General features: G+C 45.1%; 1 protein-coding gene across 1 annotated transcript; it reads left to right on the top strand.

Moving 5' to 3' along the window:
- Positions 1-2,794: 2,794 nt before the first annotated feature.
- On the top strand, positions 2,795-18,725 carry TBC1D13 (TBC1 domain family member 13). The gene is made up of 12 exons (XM_067542023.1): positions 2,795-3,000; positions 4,285-4,358; positions 5,322-5,362; positions 5,917-5,978; positions 6,345-6,444; positions 8,236-8,318; positions 8,506-8,665; positions 9,448-9,658; positions 10,430-10,593; positions 12,353-12,513; positions 12,883-12,940; positions 13,848-18,725. The coding sequence occupies exons 1-12, from the start codon at positions 2,978-2,980 to the stop codon at positions 13,911-13,913; spliced, it is 1,203 nt and encodes a 400-aa protein (XP_067398124.1). The 5' UTR covers positions 2,795-2,977; the 3' UTR covers positions 13,914-18,725.
- The last annotated feature ends 621 nt before the right edge of the window (positions 18,726-19,346 follow it).

The following is a 19,346-nucleotide window of genomic DNA, read 5'->3' as shown; positions in this document are numbered from 1 at the left end:
TTATCCCCTGGGAAATCCCATCACACTACAGCCCTCGGTCAACGCCACAAGATGACATCACATCGTGGGGGTATCCTGGTGCAGCAGGGTGACATCACGGCACAGTGATGTGACATCACATAGCATGATAGTGTCCCAGCATGGTGAGATAGCACCACAGTGTGATGGTGGCCGGGCACGGAGAGAGAATAATACCCAGCTCTTACATAGCCCTTTTCATCGGTAGATCACAAAGTGTATTATAAAGGAGGATAGTATCATTACTGGCATTTTACAGATGGGGAAACTGAGACATATAGGCGGGAGTGATTTTGTCCAAGGTCACCCAGCAGGTCAGTGGCAGAGGAAGAAATAGAACCTGCATCTCCTGAGTCCCAGTCTACTGCCCTGCCCATTAGACCCCATTGCATTTTGACATGATAATATCATTGCATCATGGAACTATGAAACTCTTTCACTGTTGTGTCAGAAATACGGGATTTTGGGATGGTGATGGATTGCATTTTTATTACATTGTATCTCACCCACGATAGTGTAGCGTTTTTATTGCAGTGTGATGACATTCTGTGGCATGCTAACCTTGCATTTTACCACATGATGATGTTGCATTGCACCACAGTGACTTGTGTTGTGATGACATATTGTGACCTGATGTTATCACATTTCTATATCATGATATTGAGTTGCATCAGGATTATGATGGTTTACTTTGCACCGTAATGACGTGCTGTGATGTGAAGATATTGCATTGCAGTATGTTGTTATTGTAGCTGAGGCCTGGCCTGACATGAGCAAATTAACACAGATGTCGAGATGCAGCATAATAAACCTTTAGATACACATTACTTCCAGTTGTGATGACACTTTGATGTAGTTTGCTCCATGACATGGCTACATTTTGACACATTTGCTTCCCTAGTGAGGGATAATGTTTCTGCCAAGTATGACTAAGTCAAAATATCATCCTGTAGCACTATATCTTGTTGACTGACTGTCTCAACATACCAAATTGGTTCACCCTTAGCACAACAGTGCAGAGATGGGATGAGAAATATTGGTCAAGGATGTAAAATCTAACACCCCAACTTGTATGAGTATCTTCAGCATGCACAGCAAGCAAGAAGTTGGCTTTTAAATTAATGGCCAAAAGACTTCCACAGAATAAACTGCCTGGAATGCATTTTCAAATACCTTTAGTTTAATTATATTTTGTTTGTGAAGAGCAGTGCATTTCTCATCATCATCTTCATTGTGTTCCTTCAATGAATGTAAACATGAGTTCATCCTGCCACAGCAAAACTTCACCGTCAACTTCAGCAAAATAGGAAATGATCCTTTCCTTGGGAATCTTTCTGAATGAAAAGTGCTATGTAAGTATAATATTCTATATTGAAATCCTCCACAATGAGGAAGTAAATATAGATTTATATGTTAAATTTTATATATATATCCACAGATGATGTCAGAGGATTCTTTGAGCCAAGAAATGAGTGATTCTGGCTGCTCTGAGACCAGAGATAACAGCTGAATTTAGGAAAGGAACTAAAAAGATCCTAGATTATTAAAGGAGGAAAAATCTGGGAAAATACAGTGGGGGGAAAAATGACCCTAGAGTGCAAAGTTCCATGCAGTATTATCTGAACTGAATCATTCCACACCCTAGTGGAAATTCCCGTAGACTACATTCTGATCCTTCAGTGGGTCTCTTGGTGTAGACTGAAGGACTAATAAAATCATAAAGTAGCAGACTCCATTGCTCTGTTGTTGATCTCTGAGCTGAAGCCCCCCTTTTTACCAACTGTGTTAACCTGAGAGGCCCAACAGTGTTCTGCACCTGCAGGCTCTTTTTTTCCATGAGCCTGTGACAGAAACGGATTAAAGTGAGTCAAACACAGCTTCTTAATCTTCCCTAGCAAGTTCTGGTAAGCAGCTTCAGCATGCTCTCCCTGTCAATCTCTGACAAAATGACTGATCTCCAGCTGCTGCTAACAACCCACTCAACCCCCTTCCCTTTTCTAGGTCTAGGTCCTTTAATGGGTTAGCATCCCCTTTTATCCTAGGCTCAAGCCAGAGAAGGGTAAACCTTGCTAACCTGGATGAAGCCAGAAAGGGACATCCCCAGTTAATAGCTCCTCCATTGTTCTCTAAAGGAGCCTTATTTCTGTAATTGTTTCTCCTATTTTCTTCTCCCCTAACAGCCGCCTTTGATTTAACTCTATGCACTCAAGGAGGATAATATCAAACAGGTAAACGGAGGTGTGTATATTTACTTTAAACAACACACAGAACTCCCTCATTTTCCAGGGGCCCCAATCCCACTCAGGCTCTGCAGGCGCTACTGTAACGAATCACAAAAGTAGCCCTGTCACGACAGTCCACAAGCAAGGGGTGAACGGAGGTGGGACCGGGGGAAACTGGCTCCCATCCGCCTCCTGACACCGTCTACACGAATTAGTTCAGTAGGTGTAGGGAGAGGACTTGGAAAGAGAGTTCTCCTGCCCCGCAGGCCCTGTGCACGAGTCGGGCGCGGTAACCGGCCCCGAGATGATTCATTCCCCCCGCCTCAGGAGCCGTGTCTGTAACTCAAGGGCTTCTCCCCTTTCGTGCTGGCACACGCCGCGGTGCTGTGACGGTCCCCGCCATTTGGCCATCGCAGGGTCAAAGAAACAGGGTCTGGCTCCGGACAGCTCCTTCAGGAGAGGCTGGGGGGAGGGGGCGGAGCGGGGCAGGCCCAGGCCGGTTAGGGCTCAGCCCCGCGGGCTGCGGGGACTCGGAGGCGGGGCCAGGGAAGGCCGGCGCTGGGTGGGCGGCTCGGGCTGCTCCCGCTCCCGGCCCGAGGGCGGGGGAGGAGCCGTGCCTCTCACCCAGGCCCGGGGCGGCTATTTCCGCAGGGCGCCGCCGGGGCCTGGGTTTCCAGCCGGACCGTTTATGCGGGGCGCTGCCGGCCGCCGGGGGGCACCGAGGAGAGTCACTCACCATGTCGAGTCTGCACAAGAGCAGGTGGGGGAGGGTCGGGGGCTCGCCTTCTCCCCCCCCCCTCGGGCCGGGCCGGCCGGGTCGGGGAACCCCTGGGGGAGAGGCCCTGAAAGCGCCGCCCGCCCGGAGCGAGGGGCACTCCCGCCTCGTTCCCTGGACGCTGGGGTCCCTCCAGCCTGCCCCCCCCGGGCGAGGGGGTTCCCTCCCCAGCCCATCCTCCCAGCGGAGGGGCGCCCCCATAGCTCAGACCTGGGGGGCAGGTGTGTTCTGGGCGCTGCACCCCGTGCAGGGCCGGCTGCTGCGGGGAAGATCCCCTCCCGACCCCCGCTTCCCTCATCCCCGGGGGGGGGGTCCTCTCTCTGCCCGCCTTTGGCGGCTTTCGGCAGGCGGGGGTGGAGGAGGCATCTCAGGTGCCACTTCAGCAGACGGGGGGGGCGGGTGCCCCGGGTGTGTCAGCCCAGGGACTGGTGTGTGTGAATCTGTTCTGCCCTGCAACGTCGGGGTGGGGGAAATGGCGGTACAGACCTATGGAAAAGGTTGCTCGACAGCAAATGATGCTCCTGCATAGGGCAAAATACCTGAGCCAGAGGGCAGCGTCGCCGCCCGTTCGTAGTGTGTGGCTCTGCGTTTAAGGGAACTCTAGACTTCCTTCCCTTTGGGTGCAGCTTCACTAAGGCAGCCTTGGGGAAGTGCTGGCACCTAAAACTAGGGTGTTTCCAGGAGTCTTCAAAGGTTCCCTATAGCTGGAGTTGTGCCAGCCTTCCAACATGGGTGTAGGATGAGAAACTTCAATACCTAGGGAGCTTCTGAGGTATGCACTAGTACATGTGTCTGTTTGCTTTTGCAATCTGCCTCACGTATTGTACTTGCAATTGAAAATCAGGTGTGATAAAACGTCCTTATCAGAACAGAAGTAAAGCATGTTTTTGTAACTATTTACAATGTACATTAGTTATGTCAAGGGCACTTAGACCAAGTAATCTTGAGTGCAAGCTAGGGATGAAATGCTCTTTGTGAGAGAGAGAGTAAGAGCTTAAACTCAAGAGAACTGTACAGATTTTGAACAGTAATTGCCTATTCTGAGTGTCTAGGCAAGTCCTCAGTGTGCATCTGTTATGTCTAGCTGTAGCAGCCAACAGGAACAATATGGCTGGAGCTTTGATGCCTGGCTGGTAGAGCTATTTGTGCTGTGATTGTTGCAGGAAAGCAAGCTGCAGTATAACTCTGATACTCTCACCTAATCACCAGATTCACTCTTGAGAGTCTGGCATCTGGGTATAATTTTTGTGTGTGGCCACTCTTCTATAGGATTGCAGAATTTCAGGATGTCCTTGGGGAACCCAAGATTGTTCTGCAGAAGCTCCGTGAACTCTGCTTTAGTGGTAAGTGACTTCTGCAAAAACCTCATTGCGTGGGCAGCCACAAAACTTCTAGAGCAAAAATGTCCAATTAAGGGCTGTATTGTTGGTTTGGTAGGAAGTTTGGGTGTTGCACTTAATTTGCTGTAATAGAATTGAGCTAGTTGTAGATACTCGGTTCAAGATGGTACATTGAGTGATGGGGCCTGTACTCTAGGCCTAGCAGCTGTGTTAAGTATGAAGACAATTCAGACATATGGTTTGTGGGTTGTACTTTAGCCATTTTTGGTCTGAAAATCTACACCTTGAAGCACTTGATACCATAATCATGAGTGCCGTGTAATGCCTAGATAGTGGTTCCTGAGATCTTTAGCTTGCTTGCTATCTTTCCAGAGCTGCTACTATCTTTCCAGTGGATAAAAAGAATTTGAAACGTTAGGCATAACTCCACTAGATGATTAGCTAGTGTTAAATAAGCAAACAACATCTACACTACCATTAAGTTACAGAGTCATAACTGTTTAACAAACCAAAGTATGTTGTAAACTGAAGATTAACAGTTGTGGTTGAAAGAGATACCAACTGTTTGAATAGTTTAGAGAAGTAATTGTAGCTGTACAGTGTGTGGTCTCTGAAATCTTCATATGTGGACAAAAAACTCTTCTCCCCCCACACTCTCTATAAAATATCCACTTCATCTATATATTTCATTTGAAGTATTCCCTGCTTTGCCCCTGGACCATATCATTTTTCCTTTATGCTTAACCTAGTCGTCTTCCCTTGCAAGAGCCAAATGTGCAAGCCACTTTTTACTTGCTGTATTACATTTTTGGGTATGCCTCAGAGCTTCCCAATATCTTTGTAAAACTCCTTGCCAACTTGAAATGTGCTGCCTTCCTTTCTCTTGGTGGCATCAGCATAAATGCTGCATAATGCAGTGAAAGGGCTGGGACTAACTTAATTGACTCTGCCTGATGTATTTCACAGGGATTCCTTTTGATGGTGGGCTGCGCTGCCTCTGCTGGAAGGTGGGTTTTGCTTGGAGCTTTTCTTGTTTTCTGTGAGTTACCCTCTGGATTGTTTGATTCTGCAAAGTTTTGTGCATTTAAAAAATAAGAGATTGGCTCACTACTACCTAAGAGGTTACTGTGAATCAACAGCCCTTGTCTTGCTAAACAATCAGGGACATTTATACCAGCTAATCAGAAATGGCAGTAACAGACATGCTTGTGTGGGGGAGATCATTTGAGCTGGTTGTTGGGTGGGCCTGTACAGCTTTGGTGCATGTACAGCCCCCCCCCCCCCCCCCCCCCCCCCCCCCCCCCCCCCCACTATTGAGCCCAGTGGGGTTGAGCTACTGGATTTGCTACTTAAGTGGAAGGAATGTACTATGCCTTTTTGCAGGGTGATGTTAAATTGTGTCCTCCAGACACTGGTGGCTACAACCAATGGTTTTTCAGGAAGCTTCCATCTTTCTCAGTGAGCCAGTTCTGATTCCAGTCACTCCCCATTTGTTTAATTAAACCTGCTAATTGTTAATATCTTCTGCTTCAAGGAGTAATGTGTATTTCCTTCTGTCCAGATCCTCTTAAACTACCTCCCGGTGGAGAAGGCTTTATGGAGCACCTTGCTGAAGAAGCAGAGGTGATGGTCTCTGTACTCTCCAGCCCTTAATAGCTTTGTGGAGTAGGGGCCCACAGCTCCTTAGCAGTCATTAGCATTTGAAAAAATATTCCTATTTCTAAGGGAGCCTGTAAAATTAGCTACTTTTAGGGGGAAGAAAAAAGTATTGTTCCCCCCACCCCACATTTAATTCAACAGACTGCCCCAGAGGTTAATGTGATGACCTTTTACAGCTGAACTGAACAGTTCTCAGTAGAGAAGGTCAAGTGCTCCCTGTCTGAGCAGGGGGGCATGGAGGGACCTGTCAGGATTCAGGGCGGATGTCTTTCTGCTTCATTGTATTTTATCTTTTGGTTCCTCACATGACTTCCTCCTCTTCTTGTTAAGGGAGCTGTATTCCCAGTTCCTGAAGGAGATGATTATCCAGCCTGGGATAGCTAAAGCCAACCTTGGTGTCTCTAGGGAGGATGTGACCTTAGAGGACCACGTAAGTATAGTTTGGCCTTTATGCTGAAGGGAGTTCTTGTAGATTTCAGACTGATCATGGGGTGATCCATGGAGCCCTTCCTGCTGGCTTAATAGAATAAAATATTTTGAGAGCGTAGGAGTGGGGTGCTGAGTCCTTATGAGGATGTCTGGCTCAGTAACCTCCAGACTGAAAAAAGCTGTAAAATACTATCATAGGCTATACTTTCCTTTATCCCTTTCCTACTGCCATCCTCAATGAACTGCCTGTCCATGTAACAGACTTCAAATGGGAGTAAAGGATCAATATGACTGAAGGCTGAATGGAGGGGTGTTTCAGCATGGAGCTGCTAGCAAAATGAAACTCTCCATTTAACCTGTGAAATCTCCATGGATGGAAGGCAAAATGGGCCAGTCTGAAACCAGAATATAAGAGAAGTAGCATTTGCTGGTGGTTATATTATGGGATTTGGGAATCAGAAGACTTATTCCCAGCTCTGCCACCGATTTGCTGGGTGGCTGATGTTCACATCACCTCTCTGTTCCTCATTTTCTCCTCTGCAAAATGAGGGTAACAGTAATACCCTTGGTAAAGTGCTTTGAGAGCCTCTTATGTAAAGTTATGATGTTGAAGGATCTATATTTTTTTTTAAAGTAAGTGGTCAGAGGTAAGTGCAAAGTGGTGTAACTGCTCACACACCTCTTCTCCAACCCCAGCCTCTGCTGTGAGGAGCCAGTCATCTGTATCAGTTTGATCTTTGGAAAGGTTCATGCTGTGCATGTCTGTGACACTCTGAGCTTAACTTCTTTGTTATTGTGACCTTTGAAGTTCTTGGAATGTTCTCTCCTCCCAGCACTTTAATGCCTTTCAAATGATTGTTACATTTCATTAGTACAGTTTTGGAAAGTTTGTATCTGAGCTTGTCTTATGTGTATATTGTGAAACTGATGTTCCTATGCCTAGTCTATTCCATACTTCCCCAGTCTTGGGTGAATTTGCATTAACTAAACTTCACACTAATCCACCCAAGCTAGTAATGTTTCATCAGGCTTCTCAGAGTTCAGATAAACATTACACAGGTATCGCTGTGTTAACTATGCAATGCACATCACAACATGCTCATCCCCCATCCCAGAAGCACAGAAAAAGCTCCAGTTACAGTGACAGTAACTCTTATAGTAGTTAATATGGAAAATCTCCCTTGGACTGTTTGGGGTTGTAATCAGAACTCCTGTTGATATAGGTTAATGAAACCTGCATCCACTAAGCCTGCAGAAGCAAATCTACTAAGGCTGGTGAGAATGGATTTGGGAGTGTCTGCTCGTATTGCTCAGCACTGGTTGAAAATGACCCCATAGTCTTCACTGGCCTACCAGATGTGTACTGTCCAGAGGGGTAGATGTGTTAGTCTGGATACAGCAAAAACGAGAGTCCTGTAGCACCTTAAAGACTAACATTCCTGCAGGCATAAGCTTTCGTGGGCTGCAACCCGCTTCGTCAGATGCAGATGCATCTTATGGCCGAAAGCTTACGTCTGCAGGAATTTGTTAGTCTTTACGGTGCTACAGGACTCTCGTTGTTTCAGATGTGTACTGACTCATCTGAGGTGGGCCAGTGCCTGTGTCAGCTGCCCAGAGAAAGTGTCATCATCTACTAGCAAATCAGGCTTTAAACATGGCTCTTGCTAGAAAGGTGGTAGCACGGTTCTCCTGATCAGTGTAGGCAGAACCAAAAAGCCTCACCACAGCTTTCAGCAGTGACTTGTAAGTAAAACATGAACTTACCATTTTTGTTTGATGTCTTTTTGTGCAGCCGCTCAATCCGAACCCGGACAGCCGGTGGAACACTTATTTCAAGGACAACGAAGTGCTGCTGCAGATAGACAAAGATGTCAGGTGTGTGTAGATAGCTGGGCTCACTGGAGGGGAGGAATAACAGTGCAGTTTACCTAGGCACTTTACCCATACATGCTTCATCAGGAATACAGAATATTTCATGTTATCAGGCCTGTTCTGTTTCACATGACACCCCTCTGCTTCTAAAAACCCCTTTTAATTAGGTTTCTGTCTTTTTACATCCCAGGAGACTGTACCCTGATATGGCATTCTTCCAGCGCCCAACTGATTACCCTTGCTTGCTAATCCTGGACCCCCAGAATGAGTTTGAGACTCTACGAAAGCGGGTGGAACAGACAACGCTCAAGTCACAAACAGTGGCACGAAATCGGAGCGGAGTCACAAATGTAAGATCTGGCATGGAGTTTTCCCTGTGCTTTTGGGATGGGGGGATGAGCCTGTTGTGATTGGATGGAGTGTGGGGGTGAACTTCCGTCAGCCTTTTGGACCACTGCTGCACATTGCGGGAAGGTTTTCTGAGAACTATGCACAGTGACTCCGAGATCTTTCTTGGGTGATAACAGCTAATTTAGAGCCCATCATTGTATACCTATAGTTGGGTTTATTATTTCTTCCTAATGTTCCTTACTTTGCACTTACCAATGTTGAATTTCATCTGCCATTTTGTTGCCCGGTCACCCAGGCTCATACCTGGCTAGTGGTGCTGTCCCTGTGTGGCTCTTGCACTTCCCATTGTCATTCTAGAACAAATACAATAGCACTAGTGACTGATGAATAGCTTGCTAATGTGACAGGTCGCTTCTCTTCCTGCCTCTCTAATGATCTAATATAGCAGGTCTTCTCTTTCATGGATACTGAGCTTGTGTTTTGATTCAGGATAGCTGTCCATTGCTGAATTAGCTCATTGATTCTTGGAAAAGACTTGTCAGCCTGGCTTCCTTGGTATTTTAGATTCGTATGGTATTTTATGGAAGTAAGACCTACAACTAACTGGGTTACCATTTGGATTTAAGCATTAATTACTGCCTGGAAAGGGCATTTTCTTTTGGTTAATGATTATCTGGGGGAGCTGAGTGCTTGGGATAAATGTGTGCTCCATGGAAAACTTATTGCCTGTACAAATTGGATGCCCAGAATAATTTTCTTGTGTGTTTACCTTACCCTTCAGGTGAGTTCCCCTCATAAAACATCTGCTCCCACTTCATTGAGTGAATATGAAGTTCTGCCTAATGGCTGCGAAGCTCACTGGGAAGTGGTAGAACGAATCCTGTTCATCTATGCCAAGCTGAATCCTGGGATAGCATATGTCCAGGGGATGAATGAAATAGTAGGACCTCTTTACTATACCTTTGCTACAGATCCTAACAGTGACTGGAAAGGTAAGCAATTAGAGTGCTTGAGTGTCTTACCCCACTCCTGGCAGCAGTTGTTGCAGGGAATGGTTCTTAGAGCAGCTGAGGGGGAGACTTGCAGGCTTCCCCCATAAAAGGCTCCTTATGAAAGGGGATGGTTCTGAGACACTGGTTGGAAAGAGCCTCCTGGGAAGTACGGGAATCATCTCTGATGCACTTCTGTGACAGCTAGGGAAATCTGTCTGTCTAAAACATATGAATTCGGATTTTATGAACTTTCTGTATCATTATGTTCCATGCTCACAGGGACTGTCGGATGCTTCACAGACCCTACCTAGAGAGCTGTTAAAGGAACATGCAGACTCATTGTTTACCATGGCCATACAATGAGTTGGCTATAGGGACTGGCTGAGCTACAAGAAACCAGTTTTTTTCCAGTTGGTAGTAATCAAGCAACAGATCAGCTGAGGGAGGCATGGAGGTGGATCAGGAAGGTCACATGACAAGGTACTGGAAGGTTAGGGAGAGCAATACTAGCTTTCAGGACCTAGGCATTTGGACTGCAGAGTCCCTGCTGCTAAGAGAAGTGTCAGACATGGGGTCTGTACTAGGGTGTGTGTCTGGAGGTCCGGAAACGGGGCCTAAACTCTGCTCAGTCCCAACAAGCCAAGAACATGTGGCACCCTTGGTTTGACTCTATTACAGCAGCCTGGTTAGTATCTAGTACAGGAAGCTCATCAAGGTTGCAATAGCTTCCCTCCACACTTCTGTTCTACTGCTCCTGTCTTTCTCTTTCAGAACACGCAGAAGCAGATACATTTTTCTGCTTCACCAACCTAATGGCTGAGATCCGGGACAACTTCATTAAGAGCCTGGATGATTCTCAGTGCGGCATCACCTACAAAATGGAGAAGGTTTACTCCACCCTGAAGGAGAAGGATGTGGAGTTGTACTTGAAACTGGTGAGGAGTCAGACATTCATCTTACCCCTGGTTGGAATGGGGAATAAGATAGGTGATGGATCTTTGTCCTATTTCCAGACAGAATTTGCTCTCCATCTTAATTTGTAACTGTGCCCAGATAGTACAGTGATGGCTGCTTAGAAATGGTTTGATGCCATGTACAGTTAAGAGCTTTCGTCCCTAGGGATAGGCTGTCTTGAAAGTGGTGCAAGGTGGAGATATCTACAGGATAAATGTCTCTTGCCACATTGAGCATCTCACCCAGATTATATTGACGTAGCAAATACTTTGTCCCCTTTTTTGGAGGTTGAAATCTTTAGTTAGTTCTAAAGCTGCTAACTGTGGCAGAAAGAGGTGGTTTGCCCAATGTCTCTGGTCACTTGGATCAATGGCTGAGCTGGGAGTGGTGGAACTCAAGATCTCCTGAGTCTCTGGACTCTGCTTTTACCATTAGGCCAAACACGGGCTCTTGTGAAGTTCCTTTATAACCTGGAGTTACAGGTGTCTTCTCAGTGGGAACAAATGTACATTACTTCTATTGCCATCACATGTCCCAATAGCAGTCATTTAATAAATTAACACTGAAAAATTATGGCAGCCCACTAATAAATCAAAAATTGGTAATAGTAATGCCATCCTATATATGTAATAATATTACCTTCCTGTAGCACCCTTCCTCTGAGGATCTCAAAACACTCTGCAAACTGCTCCTAACACTCCTGTGAGGTGGTAGAGGCAGTTGTAGATCTTCTGGAATGCAGCAGCTGTCTAACAGTACAGCAATGCGACATGAGTTTAGGATGGGAAGTGTAGAATATTGTTTCCAAATGAAACTGCAGGGAGAACTTAAGGGAGTCAGAATGTAGTTACTAGAGTAGGAATCTTGTGAATATTATATATTAGGCTTTTATCACACCCCACCATGCTGGTACACTGGTTTAATTCTGGTTCAGGGGGAAGAGTGTCACCTACTGAGTCACCAACACCACTTCCTACAGGCCTATAATAGATATTCCTTAGAAGGCTCCCATCTGAATACTGAACTGACTTGATCTTGCTTAATTTGTGAAATCTGTGGACCACAGTAGAAAGCAGCATAGCTGCAGGCTAAAAGCTTTGAGTTGCAGTCTGTTGGGTACCAATGTAAATTCTGTCTGGTGAACTTTGGTCTGTATGTGTTTTTTTTGTTTTTTTTTTGTAATGCTTAGAATAACCTCCCAATCACAATTTTTAAAAGTCATGGAAAGAAGAGGAAGTACTTCTGGTCTAAACCCTTGAGGGAAACCCCTGGCTCCCAGTGAGATGTGTGTGTGTGTGGCTTTTTTTTTTTTTTTAAAGGAGACATGAAATTGAATTGGCTTAAATGCTTGATTTGCAGTTTATGAAAGTAACAGTTCCTATGTTCCATGACTTAGAAACCTGGCCATGATTCCTGCTGTCTGAACCCATAGACACTGAAGATGGAGGCATGTATGGAGAGCTATACTTCAGAGCACAGTAATTTTGGGTGGTGGGTTTGTGGAGAGTCTTTGAAAGGAGATGTGGTGTAGCATCTCATAGCATGAGGCTAACAAGAGACTTTGAACCAGAGATGAGTATCTGTAAAGTACAGGCAGATTTCTCCATACTGCACTGCAGGATGCTAGCCTATAACCAGGTTACTTAGTGGAGGGTTAAGAGGCAATGAACACCTGTCTCTCTTGTCCAGCTCGCTACAAGCAAATAATTACTGATTCTTTCTCTGATGTCTATCCAACAGCAAGAGCAGAACATCAAGCCCCAGTTTTTTGCCTTCCGCTGGCTGACACTGCTGCTGTCCCAAGAGTTCCTGTTGCCAGACGTCATCCGTATCTGGGACTCTCTCTTCGCTGATGACAACCGTTTTGATTTTCTGCTGCTTGTCTGTTGTTCCATGTTGACGTGAGTGCTGTGACGGCTGAAACGGAGGATGTTGACTCTACTGTGCTCTTCCCTGCCTCTCAGTTCACATTCTGTCTCCTAAAGCTCAGTCTCCCCCATGCTGGACAATGTAAATGTGGGCTGTGGGCTCCTCCATCCTATTCCCTGCTTGAATTCACAGATACAGGGGCCTCTCTTCCATGCAAGAGACATGAGAAGGGAGCTCTGGTGAAAGGATATAGTCAATGGCAAAAGAAACAGGGCTCTTAAGGAAAGGTGGGAGACGTGTGGTGAGCCATATGCACCTTAGTGGCTGACTTTTGGGATCTTTTTGTGCAAGGTACTAAAGAGGCAAAAAGTGCTTGGATTAACGTGTACCCTCTCTTTCAGATTAATCCGGGCTCAATTACTGGAAGGGGATTTTACTCTGAACATGAGGCTCCTACAGGTAAGAACTAAAATATCAGGAGTGTGGAGAAGGTGGAAGAACTCTTTAAATGGGAGGTTTTCCTCTTGTGAAATGTTTGGATATGATAGAGGCAGCCTGGAAGATAGTTATCAGCCCCCTGCTGATCATAATGAGACCATTTGTTTGGAAAATCTAAACACTTTTAGCAAACTTCATGGTGTGGTATAAGACCAAGCATTAACTTCTACTGCATGCTCCTCTTAATTGGAAACTCCAGTGCATCCACTCATGTCCAGTATTTCTTAATAGCAGTACTGCTGTTTACTGGCTGTGCCTTCAGGCTTTTAGGCTTCTTGGCATCTGTCTGATGCTGCTTCTGACTGTTTGCTCCTCTAACAATAGCCTTTGCTTCTATAGCTGATGTGCATAAAGTGGCTGTGTGGCTTCATCACTACCTGGCTGTTAATTTGCTCTTTCAACTCATTATAAATGCTGGACATCTTGTCACTAGCCGTAGGCTCAGTCGCTGTCCCAGAATAGGGGATTCCTTGTCCTAACTCCTTAGTCAGTCTAGTAATATGCTGGGCTCTTCAGCTGCTCAGAGAGCAGCATTACTATTAAAAGATCATCTCTTAATTGGGAGTTCCTCCAAGAGGATGAAAGGCTATTGTCAAGTTAGTCATTGCATTGAGCCAGTTTAACCCCACACTCAAGACAAACACAATCATCTAATATCCTGTAGGGTGTACAAGTCTGATCAATTACAAAACTTAGAAGGAAATTGTTTACTCCAGATGACTCTAACTATGGAGGTAACATTTAACTTCTAAACACCAGGGCATTCATTGACCTGGCCAATGACACTCCAGAGAGTCTCTGCCCTGCTAAAAGGAAGAATAGGTGTAACAAACATTAAGGAAATAAATCAATTACTTTTTTAATGCAGGATTATCCCATCTCTGATGTTCGCCTGATTCTGAAGAAAGCAAAGGAGCTTCAGGACTCCAAATAGTCCACAGGCCTGGCAGGGTGTGAGAGAAAAACTGTGCAGTAGTGTATCCTAGGAGACACCATCCTACATGCGGTGCGTCAGAGCTCCTACAGTCGCTGCTGGGTGTTTGGTTTTGTGTTCCAGCAACTGGCCTCCTTGAAGACTTCTTTCCACTCTGTTAGGTCAAGGACTACCTATTTCCCCAGCTAGTCAGGTCCTGCACTCCAGGTTTTTCAAATCTCAAACAACTCCACACTGCCGAAGCAGTGCTTTGTATTTTTTAATGACTTTAAGTTTGGGGAGATGGAAATTTGTGTAGTTACATATCCCTCAAAGTCTTATGAAATGAACTTTTGTGATCGTAGCATTATGGAAGCATGTGCTCATGCACAGGAACTTCTGAGTTAGGGGAAGGGTCAGGCTGGGAGCAGTGGAATTTCGGTGAATATAGAGAGAAGAACATCTTGTCAATACAATGTGTCACTTTGACATCATGCATCCTGCTGGTTTGAGTAGCTGATGGATTTTATTCGTGCATGTCTGTACCTTACCATCTCTTTAGGATGTTTGCAAAAAAACCCTCCAGATTCCTGCCGGTGAATGGCAGGTGAGGATTCAAAACAGCAGAGTCTCTTTCATGGGAAAGAGATTTTAAGAAGCTGAGATGGGAGAGTGCTATTACCGCTGGCTGCTTTGTGCAGTCAGATGATTTGCTCTCCAGCAGAGTCTGCCCCAGGATTGCCTTATCATGGAGTTGTCTCCTTGATGCTGACCTTACGTGGAAGCTAGAACTACGTGTGTGGTTTAATCAGTGCAGTTCAAATAAGTCAAACAAGCCTTATGCTGCTCTCAGCCTTAGCAGCAGCAGGGACCCTGCTGCCCTGAGACTCCTCGTCTTGAGCTGTGTTCAGTGCCACTGCTATGGATCATGCTTCACCCTAATGCTAAGGCAGGATATCTAACTGCATGCAGGCTCATGAGGTACAAGGGAAAGGCCTCCAGTCCTCTGCTGCAAACACAGGTGTCTTCAGAGGAGACTTCTTAATAGGCACAATTATGGTTTTGCTATTAAACTGAGCTTTTGCATAATATTACCCAGAACACTCCTAGCCTTATAACTGAGCCTGGACAAGCTCTAGTCACATAATCATTGTGTAGTCCTGTGGTACTCTTTGCTGGGAAGTGACTCACTCGCAGATCAGATTGACTTCCATCTTATCTCTGGACGTGATCTACTGGAGATAGAAACAATTCAGTGGGAATACCTGGTCCCTTGGGAAGGTCCCCTTCCTTATGGGCAGTTCCTGGAGGAAGCAGAGCCACGTGCTCTTAGTAATAACGGGGCAGTAATACCAGAGGGGGATATTAAAGTACTGCATTCAGATACAATGGATCAGGTCCAGTCTGCATAGATTGAGATTAGTAATAGGGAAACTTGTAGCTTGGAGGGAGTGTTTGAATGATCAGGATCCCGGACCCACAGTTCAGGTCAGGGTGATGGCTGTGGAAGAAACTGGAGCAGTTGGGTATTCCAGCTGCTGCAACAGCTCCCAAGCAAACGCTGACCTGAGGTGCTTTCTTTCCCCATTAATGAAGTACTGGAGTGTGTCTGCATAGTTGTCTAATGTGGGACTGTTTTGTATTTATAAAATCTAAGAGTTTTGATTGCATTTTTATTGTATTAGAGGTTAATTTTGTGTTTTGTCTGAGATCTGCTCACCCTGCTGATGAGACCTGGTAGCAGACTAGCCATAATTGCACCATAATCGGGGGGCTAAGGGGGGGTTGTCAGCCTTCAGATGTCAGGTACGTGCTGTTTTACAACTCCTAACGACTAGTCAAAGTTCAGTGTAGTTTAGTGACAGTTTGGCTTTATGTTGGTGTTGGGGCTGTTAGCTGGGATAGTGCCTGATATTTTACTTTTGTGCTCCTTTGTTGCTTCAGAGTAGCAGTTTTTGTTAACCAGAATAAATGCTCCGGTAAGGAGGATGCAGCAGAGGATCTTTCTGCTTTGATGTGGAGATGGAGTTTTGAACTTTCAACAAAGTGGTTGATGGCCTCCCCTTTTACTGAAATCCTTCCTCTGGGATAGATTCTTTCCCATAAGAAATGAGGCGGTTGAGAGAATACCACAGCTCACACAGTTTAAAAGCAACTACAGCTGCTCCTTATGCCTTTTAATCACTGTGTGTCTGTCCCAAGAGAACATGTGATCCATCTACTGAACTCCCCTGTGCTAGAGAGGCCAGTACGAAGTAGTCATTTGTATTTGTAAAGACTGTTGCTGCACACAGGCATAGAACTGGCCGATCAGGCCCTTCAGCAAAACTCCCACTGGAATCATTGAGGTTTGCCTGAATAAGGACCGCAGGATTGAACCTAAAAGTGGAAAACTTGTTACAAAATGGTGTGGCTTCAGAACTGCTCCAGATGTCCTCCATTTAAAGGGTTTTTTTTTTGTTGGTGTTGTGTGTGTGTGTGTGTGTGTGTGTGTGTGTGTCATTTGTTTAACTGAAGCTTATATGTGGTCTTTTGAAATGTTTCCATGGTACCTGGGCTGTGTGGCTCACCCTTGCCTTAAAAGGAATCCTCCCCCAATATACACACACTCATTGGCATGTCAGTATGGCGACACAGTCATGGAAACTAACTCATGTTTCTCTTAACAACTAGGTGAATAATGGTGGTAGTCAGAAGAGCAAAATCTATTCAGTTTCTTTACAGTACAGTCATTTGCGATACTGCCATATAAATTAGGTCTAAATTAAACTTGTGGGTTTTTTTCAGTGCACAAACTCCTATATTAAATAGAAACACTTTCAAACTGTAGGGACAGTGAGAATCTATTAAGTTTCCTTTTTGGATTTAAATACTCCCCTGCTGTGCCTGCTGTCCAAGTGTCGGCCCCTTTTCATTAGTAACTTGTTATCCTTTAAAACTTGATTGGGGGTGGAGGGTTTGATATTCGAAGGGAAAGGAGGCTATTGAAAGGACTCCTCCCCCTGGTAATACTTTGAGGTTATAAATATTAACACTTGTTGTAGAGTGGCTTATTGTTCACTTTATGGAGCAAACAAACACTTAATTGGGAGAAGAAAATTTAACCGTAATTGGAAACCTACTGTAAGCCCTTCTGATAAGTTACCCTGACCCCCATTCCTCAAATCACTTTAAACTGGACAGTATTAACTAGCTCATTGTCTGGTATCTTTGCACACATAGTGACATAGGTGATAGGAGAAATCTGAGTTCATTAGCTGCTCACTGTATACAAATAACTCTCTTCAAGAACAGGATCATTGCCATTTTGGTGTAAGCTGTTCTCCATCAGGAGAAAAGGCAGGAAATTAAGCTGGATGGATGGAGAGATGCATTGGTCATAAGGGAGAAGGCCAGCACCTCCTGACCCTGTGGAATCTTGTAGCCTTGGCAAACATGAGGGAAAGGAAATGGGATAGCAGAGTATAACCCTGAGGGTGGCCATCTTTGTCAGGAGAAGATGGAACTGGCTTTTCAGAGCATGTGTTGTTGGCTAGGTAAACTTGTGGCTGGAGAGTTGTGGTCCATTGAATTATTTACAGCTCAGCAATGGGTGGAGTGAAGGTCAGAAGCTGCTATAGAAAGCACAGGGGTATTCAGCACTCCTTTTAAATGAGCATTGGTGACTTTTTGTATGTGTTAGCCATTCAGAACATTTTTTCTAAAATGCCCTTTTGAAAAGGGCAAATCTGGTGAGTTATACAAGTTCTACTTTTTCCCTTTGGCTGAAAAAAACTTTCCAAACAAGGTATGGAGAACACATCTGTATATCATGCTTTTCCCACATGTTTAAACTGCTTTTGTTAAACACTATTGATTTTTATGAAGCTCCTTTCAATTAAACAGAGGGTTTTGTACCGTTATCTGCTATCCATAACAATATGCGACTCCCCCTTGCTATAGGTTATGCTCAGAATGGAAGCTGCTACCTGTGATTTCTTCCATAGTGACTGTGAGGGACCAAACAAGATGTGCTAGTTAGATGGCCGTAGTACTAATCTCAGTCCACTCTATTATGGGAGTCCGTCAGTAACACAGGATTCTGCATATATAAGATAAATCTACCCACCACCACTGCCTTATTCTTTCTCTTAGCAAGATTATCCTGTTTCGCTTGTATTACTCAGCCTTCCTCTATTTCTGCAGTACCATGGTATCTGGTGATATGATGGGTGGTGGTGGTGTGTTAAAGGAGGTGGTTCAAACTTGAATTCATAAGGCCTAGGGTGCATCCTCTGATTAAGTACAGGGAATATGCTTAGTAAGGACCTGACTGGCTCACAATGCTAATGGTGTGGCTTCCTACAAATAACACTGAACAAGCATTGTAGGGAAAGCTGTTGATTGGCAGTATTTCTGAGGCTGCATAATGCTCCTAACAGGAAAGCCCGCTTAGACCATATTAACTGCTGAGTCACTGACTTTGCATTACATATCTAACCATCACTGTATAAACCTGGACAGGTAGAGGCAAAGGCTGTTTTTCTGTCTCCCCCACTGAGGACAGTTGCCACAAATCCAGTGGAAGGAACATGCCTGTTACCTCTAACTGAAGAAGGGAACAAAAGATCCCTGATATACAATGCCCTACAGAGGGCTGGGAGGTGGATCCTCTACAACACAAAGGTGGTCCCGCTGTCCTTACTGGTTTATAATATTTTGCCTTTTATTTCTGTCTCATGAACCACAATTGTCTATCTGTAATGTCTGGAATTCTTTTTTTCATGAAAGCTATTTTTAATTTGTCCTAATAAATTTTTTTTCTTTGCAAATACTGATATGATCTTTTTCTTTCCCCCAATCTCCTTTAAGTACAGAGAATTGTCTTCTAATGTTGGCAGGTCAAACTATTTATTTATTGTGTGAAAGTGGGCTAAGAACTAAAGGAGGAAAAGAAACAGGGTGTAATCTAACGTTTATGTTTTAGGATCCGAGAAGTAGAGGAGACCGATGCTAAGACAGGGGTTCCCAAACTGTGGTACGCAGGCCACCTCCCAATGGTACGTGTCTAAGCTGCCCTCATGCTCCACTTGCCAAGGTAGCTTAAGTGGAGCGTGGGCAGCAGCTTAGCCTGAAGTTCTGCTGCCAACGCTCCGCTTGAACTATCTTGGCAACTGGAGTGGGCAGCTTAGTTCCTCAGCCAGTCACTTCCCGAACTTCTGGCTTGGGCCTGTAACTGGAAGTAGTGGTGGTACTACAGCTGGGGTGCCTTATGTTGATGGCACCTGCCATGGTGGAGTTTGGGAATGGCTGTGCTAGGAGCCAGAGCTATGGCATCTTCAGTCCCCTCTAAGAAGCTACGTTTTCTATACATGCAGAGAAAAACATGAGAAAGGGGCTCGTGTATCCTGAATGGGCAGTAGCCTGAGAAGACCCAGCACAGTCCTCCACCCTTTATTCTTAAATCTCCAAGGG

This window comes from Emydura macquarii, unplaced genomic scaffold (genome assembly GCF_026122565.2).
Source record: "Emydura macquarii macquarii isolate MOO-44397 ecotype Brisbane River unplaced genomic scaffold, CSIRO-AGI_Emac_v2 contig_691, whole genome shotgun sequence".
NCBI lineage: Eukaryota > Metazoa > Chordata > Testudines > Chelidae > Emydura > Emydura macquarii.
The sequence above is the reverse complement of the archived record's forward strand: the minus strand, read 5'-3'. Positions and strand labels throughout refer to the sequence as shown.

Excerpts from the sequence above, each read along its gene's own strand:
- TBC1D13 (XM_067542023.1), top strand. The coding sequence starts at position 2,978 with ATGTCGAGTCTGCACAAGAGCAG. Across the intron at positions 4,359-5,321 it reads CCGTGAACTCTGCTTTAGTG|GGATTCCTTTTGATGGTGGG; the intron begins GTAAGTGACTTC and ends TGTATTTCACAG. Across the intron at positions 5,979-6,344 it reads ACCTTGCTGAAGAAGCAGAG|GGAGCTGTATTCCCAGTTCC; the intron begins GTGATGGTCTCT and ends CTTCTTGTTAAG.